At 53.9% G+C, this 10,609-nt stretch overlaps 1 protein-coding gene across 1 annotated transcript in view; it reads left to right on the forward strand.

The window, feature by feature from the left end:
- The window catches only part of FARSA (phenylalanyl-tRNA synthetase, alpha subunit), a 16,927-nt gene extending 6,647 nt beyond the window's left edge, over positions 1-10,280 (forward strand). The window contains exons 2-14 of the mRNA XM_011994892.1: positions 140-211; positions 2,580-2,717; positions 2,802-2,900; positions 2,979-3,097; positions 4,329-4,421; positions 4,513-4,641; positions 4,719-4,834; positions 7,590-7,674; positions 7,761-7,860; positions 7,957-8,125; positions 8,237-8,314; positions 8,518-8,632; positions 9,873-10,280. Coding sequence (XP_011850282.1) covers positions 140-211; positions 2,580-2,717; positions 2,802-2,900; positions 2,979-3,097; positions 4,329-4,421; positions 4,513-4,641; positions 4,719-4,834; positions 7,590-7,674; positions 7,761-7,860; positions 7,957-8,125; positions 8,237-8,314; positions 8,518-8,632; positions 9,873-10,011 — 1,452 coding nt within the window. The 3' untranslated portion in view covers positions 10,012-10,280. The remainder of the gene's footprint in view (positions 1-139; positions 212-2,579; positions 2,718-2,801; positions 2,901-2,978; positions 3,098-4,328; positions 4,422-4,512; positions 4,642-4,718; positions 4,835-7,589; positions 7,675-7,760; positions 7,861-7,956; positions 8,126-8,236; positions 8,315-8,517; positions 8,633-9,872) is intronic.
- Positions 10,281-10,609: the final 329 nt, after the last annotated feature.

The raw sequence follows: 10,609 nt of genomic DNA on the forward strand, positions 1-10,609 counted from the left end.
GGCGGATCATGAGGTCAGGAGATCGAGACCATCCTGGCTAACACGGTGAAACCCCGTCTCTACTAAAAAATACAAAAAACTAGCCGGGCGAGGTGACAGGCGCCTGTAGTCCCAGTTACTCCTGTCTCTTATACACGAGCTGGCGGCTGAGCTGGGCATGGAGCACCAAGCGGTGGTGGGCGCCGTGAAGAGCCTTCAGGCGCTGGGCGAGGTGAGCCAGGCCCGTGATGCCGGGCCGCCTTGCCCTTGCATCTACGGTCCCCTTGCCAGGAGGGCTCTACGTCCAGACCAAATTCCCTCAGGCCTAGTTTGGGGTAGCTGTATATGTGTCCACCCCGGGATGCGCGGACGGGAAGTGGGACGAGTGAGGGCCCAGATGTTCCTCATGCAATAAACGTTTATTGAGGCGCGGTCAGCGTGGGTAGGGGGAACGATAATGGACGAGGAGGACGCGGTTGCTGCCCTCACGCGGGTTGCGACCTAATAGGAAGGTGCTTCAAGAACTAGAGTGATGGGGGAACACAGGGGACCCAGCTGTGACAGCTGACCCAGGCTTGGGGGTCAGGGAGGGCGGCCTGGTGCAGGTGACGGCTGAGTCGGTTCTCTGTAGAGGAAAGTGATACCACTTTGGAGATCAGTGGCTGGGATCTTCGGGGATGGCAGGCGGCGAGGGAGACCAGCATAGCTGTAATTGCAAGGTCTCTTAGGTCTTTACCTCACGAGGGAACTGGGGAGCGATAGCAGGAGCTAGAGCCCGGTCAGATAAGTGTGCTATCCACATCACCTTTGGGAATAACTGGCAGGGACAGGACAGGAGGTGAAGGGATGAAAGCAGAAGCTGGCACTTCCCCAAGCTGGATGGCATGATGTCTGGCTATGGGAAGGCAGCTTGGGGGAGGTGGGGAAAGCATGGGATTCAGGACAAGGCAGGGGGCATACCGATGAAGTCCAGCCTTCTGACTTGGGCAAGTGGACAATGACAGAGTCACAGGAGGAGGATGCTGAGGGGCCCGTGGGCTACCCAGAAGGCTGGATCCATGAGGCCAGGATCTGGGCTGTTTATCCTTAGAGCTCACGTTCTGCGCCCCACTTTGGTCTCAGCTTGTTTGTCCAATTCATTCCATAATCCTGGCTGATGGCCATGTTATTCCCACTTTGCAGATGTGACAACTGATGGTCAGTAACATAATCAGTGTGAATAGAAGAGGCCGATGAACCCAGATTTGAAATTAGGCACTCAGGCTGCAGAGCCCATAGTCCTCAATGCAGAGGAGAGATGGCAGCTGTGTTCTGTTGGGTGACAGTGCTTTGATCAATATGATTTGACATTTTTATACGTCACAGAGGGTTAAATAATATAAGGAGGTGAGGTTAAATCTAATGACAGACAGTAATAGCCATAAAAATAATTATAGTAGTTAGAATTTATGCGGGGTGCAGTGGCTGACGCCTGTAATCCCAGCACTTTGGGAGGCCGAGGCGGGTAGATCACGAGGTCAGGAGTTCAAGACCAGCCTGGACAAGATGGTGAAACCCCGTCTCTACTAAAAATACAAAAAATTTAGCCAGGCATGGTGGTGGGCGCCTGTAATCCCAGCTACTTGGGAGGCTGAGGCAGATAATTGTTTGAACCCGGGAGGCGGAGTTTGCAGTGAGCCGAGATCGCGTCACTGCATTCCAGCCTGGGCGACAAAGCGAGACTCCATCTCAAAAAAAAAAAAAAAAGGTAATTTAAAAATTAACCAGGTGTGGTGGCACGTGCCTGTAGTCCCAGCTACTCAGGAGGCTGAGGTGGAAGGATCACTTGAGTCCAGGAGTTCGAAGCTGCAGTGAGCTGTGATCACACGACTGCACCCCAGCCTAGTGACAGGGTTAGGCCGCCTCTCAATGAAAACAAAAACAAAGAAAAAAATGTGAAGACGAATCAGTTCACCTAATTTTTCACCTTAAAATCTGTCACAGCTGGGCCGGGCGCGGTGGCTCAAGCCTGTAATCCCAGCACTTTGGGAGGCCGAGACGGGCGGATCATGAGGTCAGGAGATCGAGACCATCCTGGCTAACACGGTGAAACCCCGTCTCTACTAAAAAATACAAAAAACTAGCCGGGCGAGGTGACAGGCGCCTGTAGTCCCAGTTACTCGGGAGGCTGAGGCAGGAGAATGGCGTAAACCCGGGAGGCGGAGCTTGCAGTGAGCTGAGATCCGGCCACTGCACTCCAGCCCAGGCGACAGAGCCAGACTCCGTCTCAAAAAAAAAAAAAAAAAAAAAATCTGTCACAGGTTCAAAACTGACAATAAGAATTTGTCCTCCGCCAGGTAACAACATCCTTAGTGGTATACTTTACCCAGGGAGGTGTAAACTATCATTATTATTACCCTTGTGTTACATAAGGGAAATGGAGACACAACAAGGTCTTTCCCTTGAGACCACTTGGCTGTAAAGTTGCATAGCTGGGATGTGAAGCCAGCTTCAAGGGCTATGCTTTGAACCTGGGACCCAGTGCTGCCGAAAGGGGGTGCCTGACTCTGAGCCTCACCCCTGCCTGGACCCCGCCCCTCCCCCCCGCCATTTCCCTCTAGGTCATCGAGGCTGAACTTCGGTCCACCAAGCGCTGGGAGCTTACTGCGGAGGGTGAGGAGATTGCCCGGGAGGGCAGCCATGAGGCCCGTGTGTTTCGAAGCATCCCCCCGGAGGGCCTGGCCCAGAGCGAGCTTATGGTAGGAGCTGTGGGGTGAAAGGGGAGTGAGTGATGGGGTGAAGGTGGCCCTGGTGCCCCACTCACTGCAGCCTCTCTTTTCCAGCGACTGCCCAGTGGCAAAGTGGGCTTCAGCAAGGCCATGTCCAACAAGTGGATCCGGGTGGACAAGAGTGCAGCCGACGGGCCCCGGGTGTTCCGAGTGGTGCGTTCCTGCGGGCTGGCCAGGGGGCAGGTGGACGGTCACGTGGGCCCCTGGCCCTCACACCCCTTATCCCGGCAGGTGGACAGCATGGAGGACGAGGTGCAGCGGCGGCTCCAACTGGTCCAGGGGGGACAGGCTGAGAAGCTGGGGGAGAAGGAGAGGAGCGAGCTGAGGAAGAGGAAGCTGTTGGCTGAAGTGTGAGTGGGTGCCTCCTGCAGGCTCAGGCCCCCACCACCTGCATGGCATGGTGGAGGCATGGTGGGAGGGAGACAGACACCTTGCCCACACCAGGCACAGGTGTGGCCAGTTTCCTCCCAGCTCGCTTAATGCCACAGTTGTCAAGCGTATGTGCCTCGGGGTCTTTGTCCATGAGGACCCTTCTGCTGAGAACTGTTTTCCCTCTGATCTTTAAAGTCGGCTCCTCATCAAGTCTCTCTCCTGCGTCCGCTTAAAGAGGCCACCCTGCCACCCCTCCTCTCCTCTTGAGTTCCATGAAGCCCATCACCCCTAGTCTTCATCTTTGGTGCTTGTTCATTTCTTTCACTGTCCTTAGTGTGGTCTAAAGTTTAATGAACACACGCTGGACAGGCTCCTGGAACCTAGATGGTCTAGGGGCTGTCCTCTCACAGAACAAATGTCCCCTTTGAGCAGACACAGAGTGGCAGAGAGAAGAGACTAGAGCTGGGATGCCTAATTGAAGAGACTAGAGCTGGGATGCATAATTGAAGTACACAAGAGTGAAACTCCATCTCAAAAAAGAAAAAGGGGCTGGGCGCTGTGGCTCAAGCCTGTAATCCCAGCACTTTGGGAGGCTGAGACGGGCGGATCATGAGGTCAGGACATCCTGGCTAACACGGTGAAACCCCATCTCTACTAAAAAATACAAAAAACTAGCCGGGCGAGGTGGCGGGCTCCTGTAGTCCCAGCTACTCGGGAGGCTGAGGCAGGAGAATGGCGTAAACCCGGGAGGCGGAGCTTGCAGTGAGCTGAGATCCGGCCACTGCACTCCAGCCTGGGCAACAGAGCAAGACTCCATCTCAAAAAAAAAAAAAAAAAAAAGAAAAAGGAAAAAACCAAAAAAACTGCCCTCTTTCAGGGGCTTGCGGGGAGACTTTCGCAGAACAGAGCCTGGCACAGAATAAATCTGCTAGACTTTCCCTAATTTCATCACTCAGTCGTGTACTTAGCACCTTGAACAGACTCTGGCACACATTAGGTTCTCAATAAGCGTTTTTTGAATGAATAAGTAAGTGCATACGGGAGATAGGACATGGCCACATAGGGGGATTTCAGGTAGTGATGAATGTCAGGATGGAAATAAAGCAGAGTGACTTGGTAGGTAGCGTGGGGATCCTCATCAGGCGGGAGATCAAGGAAGTCCTCTAGGAGGAGATAGCAGTGGCATCTCCTTTGTTCCCCTGGCCACAGGACCCTGAAGACCTACTGGGTGAGCAAAGGCAGTGCCTTTAGTACCAGCATCTCCAAGCAAGAGACAGAACTGAGCCCAGAGATGATCTCTAGGTAGGGGTCAACCCCAGGGTCAGGGCGGATGGGAGCTGGGGCAGGGGGCGGAGACGGGCAGCCCTTACCAGGCCCTTGCATCCTCCCCCAGTGGCTCTTGGCGGGACCGGCCCTTCAAGCCCTACAACTTCTTGGCCCACGGTGTCCTCCCCGACAGCGGTCACCTTCACCCCCTGCTCAAGGTCCGCTCCCAGTTCCGACAGATCTTCCTGGAGATGGGGTGAGCACAGGGTTGGGGGCAGGGCCTGGTGCTGCTGCTGGGTACAGGCAGGGCAGTCAGGCCGCGTCTCCCACCAGGTTCACCGAGATGCCGACCGATAACTTCATTGAGAGCTCCTTCTGGAACTTTGACGCCCTCTTCCAGCCCCAGCAGCACCCAGCCCGTGACCAGCATGATACCTTCTTCCTTCAAGGTGGGTCAGCCCCTAGGGCCTCCCTGAGACATGAGAGACACCAGGCGCCAGGGTAGAGCCTTCACAGGATGGGCATCCCATTTTATCAAATTAGGTCTAGAACTGGGCATGGTGGTGTGCACCTGTAGTGCAGCTATTTGGGAGGCCAAGGCAGGAGGATTGCTTGAGCCCAGGAGCTCAAATCCAGCTCAGGCAACCTACGGAAGAGTCTACCTCTAAAAAAATTAATTAAAGTCCATCCTTATTGAATGTGTCAAGCTCTGTTCTCATTATATCACCTCCAGTCTTTTTTTTTTTTTTGAGACAGGGTCTTACTCTGTCGCCCAAGCTGGAGTGCAGTGGCACGATGTTGGCTCACTGCAAACTGCCTCCCGGGTTCAAGCAATTCTCCTGCCTTAGCCTCCTGAGTAGCTGGGATTACAGGCTCATACCACCATGCCCGGCTACTTTTTGTATTTTTAGTAGAGATGGAGTTTCGCCATGTTGGCCAGGCTGGTCTCAAGCTCCGGCCTGCCTCAGCCTCCCAAAGTGCTGGGATTATAAGCATGAGCCACTGTACCTGGCTGTTTTTTTCAGACAGAGTCTCATTCTGTCGCTCAAGCTAGAGTGCAGTGGCACGATCTCAGCTCATTGCAATTTCCACCTCCCAGGTTCAAGCAATTCTCCTGCCTCAGCCTCCTGAGTAGCTGGGATTACAGGCACCCGCCACCATGCTCGGCTAATTTTTGTGTTTTTAGTAGAGACAGGGTTTCGCCATGTTGGCCAGGCTGGTCTTGAACTCTTGACCTCAAGTATTCCTCCTGCCTCGGCCTCCCAAAGTGCTAGGATTACAGGCGTGAGCGACCACGCCTAGCTAAAAATTAGCGTATTTTTGTATTGTTTTGTCTTGTTCTATGTTGCCCAGGCTGGTCTCGAACTCCTGAGCTCAAACAGTCCTCTTGCCTCAGCCTCCCAAAGTGCTGGGATTACAGGTGTGAGCCCCTACACCCTGCCTGCCTGCATGTCTTCTTTGAGCATTCCAGGCTGTGCACACCTCAGGGCCTTTGCTGACATTCTGTCTTTAGCTGAGAGCTGTTTTCTCCCAGATCTTCAAGGCAGGCTGCAGCCTCAAACCTCTGCTCACGTGTCACCAGAGACAGGCCAGCCTAACACTCCCAGGCTCACCCCTAGTTCTACAGAAGCCCTTCACCCCTAGTGTTTATTCTTCTGTCACATTTCTTTCTTTCATTGCCCTTAGCACTGTCCGGAATGGAATGACTTCCCACAATGGGGTGGCCTTCCTGACCAACAGGGCAGTTGAGGTCATTGGGTGTCGGCTTACCTGGCTAGGAGGAGCAACATCATTCTTGTCATCATTGTCATAGCACCCAAAACTTACTAAGCACTCATCACATGCTAGCCACTATTCTAATCTTCCTGCCAACTACTGGAAGCACTACTATTACCCGTTTTTACAAAGAAGGAAACTTGGCCAGGCTCAGTGGGTATAATCCCACTGTTCGGGAGGCTAAGGGAGGAGGATTGCTTGAGCCCAGGAGTTTGAGATCAGCCTGAGCAACATAGAAAGACCCCATCTTACAAAAAAAATTAGCTGGGCATGGTGGTACATGCCTGTAGTTGTAGCTACTCAAGAGGCTGAGGTGAAGGATTGCTTGAGTCTGGGAGTTTGAGGCTGCAGTGAGCTATGATTGCATCACTGCACTGCAGGCCAAGCAACAGAGCAAGACTCTGTACCTTAAAAAAAAAGAAAACAAAAGGCCAGGCGCAGTGGCATAATCCCAGCACTTTGGGAGGCCCAGGCAGGCAGATCACTTGAAGTCAGGAGTTTGAGACCAGCCTGGCCAACATGGTAAAACCCCATGTCTACCAAATATAAAAAATTAGCTGGGTGTGGTGGCACACTTCTGTAATCCCAGCTACTTGGGAGGCTGAGGCAGGAGAATTGCTTGAACCTGGGAGGAGGAGGTTGCAGTGAGCCGAGAGTGTGCCACTGCACTCCAGCCTGGGCAGTGGCACAAGATTCCAAGAGCCAGGCGTGGTGGCTCACGCCTGTAATCCTAGCACTTTGGGAGGCCGAGGCGGGCAGATCATAAGGTCAGGAGATCAAGACCGTCCTGGCTAACATGATGAAACCCCATCTCTACTATAAAAATACAAACAATTAGCCGGGTGTGGTGGTGGGCGCCTGTAGCCCTAGCTACTCGGGAGGCTGAGGCAGGAGAATGGCGTGAACCCGGGAGGTGGAGCAAGACTGCATCTCAAAATAAATAAATAAATGCATACATACATATGTACATAAATAAAGCCCAGGTGCAGTGGCTCTCGCCTATAATCCCAATACTCTGGAAGGCTGAGGCGGGTGGATCACCTGAGGTCAGCAGTTCGAGACCACCCTGACCAACATGGGGAAACCCCACCTCTACTAAAAATACAAAAGTTACCCGGGTGTGGTGGCGGGCACCTGTAATACCAGCTCCTTGGGAGGTTGCAGTGAGCCAAGATTGAGCCATTGCACTTTAGCTGAGGTGATCGAACAAGACTCCGTCTCAAAAAAAAAAAAAAAGAAAGAAAAAAATACACACAAATGAGAAAACTGAGGCACGAGAATCGCTTGAACCTGGGAGGCAGAGGTTGCAGTAAGCCCAGATTGCACCACTGCACTCCAGCCTGGGCAACAAAGTGAGACCCTGTCTGAAAAAAAAAAAAGAAAGGGAAATGCTCGTTGACTGACCTGATGTTGCTCTGTCCTGCCCAGATCCAGCTGAGGCTCTGCAGCTCCCAATGGACTACGTCCAGCGGGTCAAGCGGACCCACTCTCAGGGCGGCTACGGCTCACAGGGGTGAGGCAGCACGCACCTGGTATGGAAGGGAAGGAAGCTGGGGACCCCTGGGCCATTGCATGGACTTCCCACCTTCCCTCCTGAAGGTACAAGTATACCTGGAAGCTGGATGAGGCCCGGAAAAACCTACTTCGTACCCACACCACCTCAGCCAGCGCCCGTGCACTCTATCGCCTTGCCCAAAAGGTGCGGTTGGCCCAGGTGGGGGCCAGAGTGGGGAGAGGGTGCTGTCAAAGGGACCTTCTGACCCATACTTGGGCCTGGCTCGGTTGTCACCCCTAGAAGCCCTTCACGCCGGTCAAGTACTTCTCCATCGATCGCGTATTCCGGAATGAGACCCTGGACGCCACGCACCTGGCTGAGTTCCACCAGATCGAGGGTGTGGTGGCGGATCACGGCCTCACCCTGGGCCACCTCATGGGCGTTCTGCGGGAGTTCTTCACCAAGCTGGGTGAGCAGGGGGGCAGGGGTGGGCAGCGGTGGTGCGGCAGCAGGCGGGTGTGTGGATCACCAGCATTATCCTCCAAACCCCTGCTCTCCTGCCTGCCCCTACTCCCTGCAGGTATCACGCAACTCCGCTTCAAGCCAGCCTACAACCCATACACAGAGCCCAGCATGGAGGTGTTCAGCTACCACCAAGGTCAGGGTGGGCCCTGGTACTGGGGTGGGAGGGAGGTCTCAGGCTACCATGGTTCAGCCTGGGTCCCCCCAATGCCACACCTGTACCCCACCACCACACCTGTACCCCGCCTCCCAAGCTCACCACCAGATTCAGAACCTGTACCAGCAGTGCCCAGAAACTCAACACGCGCTGCCCCTGTCTTCTCTGTCCTGCCCCTACAGGCCTGAAGAAGTGGGTGGAGGTCGGAAACTCGGGGGTCTTCCGTCCAGAGATGCTGCTGCCCATGGGGCTTCCCGAGAATGTGTCGGTCATTGCCTGGGGCCTCTCCCTGGAGCGGTAAGTGCCCAGGTGGAAACTCTGGGTGTCCAGCTGCCTCAAACAACTCTCCAGGCATAGGGGCCTGCGTGGTTTCAGCACCACCCATTCATTCATCCAATGGACAAAACTTTCATAGTAAGCACAAACTGAATGCCCGGCCCCGTGCTGTGAACATGACAGCTCATGTCCCTGCCTTTGAACCTGGGGTCCCAGTGGAGCAAGAAGGATGATAACTAGCAAGACCAATAAGCATATCAGGCCAGGCGTGGTAGCTCCCAGTGCTGTGGGAGGCCAAGGCAGGAGGATTGTCTGAGCCAGGAGTTTGAGGTCAACCTGGGCAATAGAGCAAATCTCCGTCTCTACAAAGAATAAAAACAGGCCAGGCGTGGTGGCACATGCATATAATACCAGCACTGTGGGTGGCTGAGGCAGGTGTATACCTGAGGTCAGGAGTTTGAGGCCAGCCTGACCAACATGGCAAAACCTCGTCTCTAATAAAAATATAAAAATTAGCCAGGTGTGGTGGCAGGTGCCTGTAATCCCAGCTACTTGGGAGGCTGAGGCAGGAGAATTGTTTGAACCCAGGAGGCAGAGGCTGCAGTGAGCCAAGATCATGCCACTGCACTCTATTCTAGCCTGGGCAACAGAGTGTGACTCTGTCTCCCGTCTCTACTAAAACTACAAAAATTAGCCGGGCACTGTTGCGTGCGTCTGTAGTCCTAGTCTAGGTACTCATGAGGCCTAGGTATGAGAATCACTTGAACCTGGGAGGTGGAGGTTGCAGTGAGCCGAGATTGTGCTACCGCACTCCACCCTAGGTTATAGAGTGAGACTATGTCTCAAAAAACAAATGCACTCAGCAAATAAAGACACAAGTGTGTACCAGGGCAGTAAGTGGTATAGGGAGGGCTAAGGCAACTACGTGGTCAGTGAAGGCATCATGGAGGAAGAAGTGCCATCTTAGCAAAATCTGGAGGTAGATAAAGGGGTAAACTGTGAGAGTATCTGGGGAAGGGTGTTCTAGGTAGTGGTCACAGTTCAAAGGCCCAGAAGTGGGAATGTGCCTTTTGTATTAGGAGAAGCACGAGTAGGCTGGTGTGGCTGAAGGCAGAGGGTGAGAGGTGATAGAGCAGTTGGCGCAGGGCCCTATGGGTCATGGGGAGAACTTGAACTTTTCCTCTGAGGAAGATGGGAGCCATCCTAAGCCAAAGAGTGCATGTGCTGACCTCATGGTAAACTCTGTTCCCTTTCTTACAAGCCCAACGATGATCAAATATGGCATCAACAACATCCGGGACCTGGTGGGCCACAAGGTGAACCTGCAGATGGTGTACGACAGTCCCCTGTGCCGCCTGGATGCTGAGCCGAGGCCCCCTCCCACACAGGAGGCTGCGTGACATGGGCCAGTCTAGGACAGCTCATCCTCCCTGAGTCCCTGCTGCTGCACTCCTTTGCATCCCTGGCCAGTGACCTTGTATTTATGAGGCCTCTGTGAGGCCAGCCCCCACCTTCCTCTTTCCCACCTGTCCCAGAACCAGAATCCCAGGGACAGAGGACCAGGTAGCAGGTTCCTTCTGTTGTCCTGTGTGGTGTGTCCACTGTGAGGGTGGGCCTTGAGGAGACCTGTGGGCCACCTACTGTCTAATAAAGTGGGCAGTTGCCCCCATCTGGTGGCTTTCCTTAGGGGTGACATGTCTTGTTGGGTCCCCCTAGCTCACTGTGCCACTTGATGGTCAAAAATCTGGGTACTGGACCAGGCACAGTGGCTCACTTCTGTAATCCCAGAACTTCTGGGAGACCGAGGTGGATGGGTCACTTGAGGTCAGAAGTTCAGGAACAGCCTGGCCAAAGAGGTGAAACCACATCTCTACTAAAAATAAAAAAATTAGGCCAGGCATGGTGGCTCACGCCTGTAATCCCAACACTTTGGGAAGCCAAGGCAGGCAGATCACTTGAGGTCAGGAGTTCAAGACCAGCCTGGCCAACACAGTGAAA

Source organism: Mandrillus leucophaeus, unplaced genomic scaffold (genome assembly GCF_000951045.1).
Source record: "Mandrillus leucophaeus isolate KB7577 unplaced genomic scaffold, Mleu.le_1.0 Scaffold463, whole genome shotgun sequence".
Lineage (NCBI taxonomy): Eukaryota > Metazoa > Chordata > Mammalia > Primates > Cercopithecidae > Mandrillus > Mandrillus leucophaeus.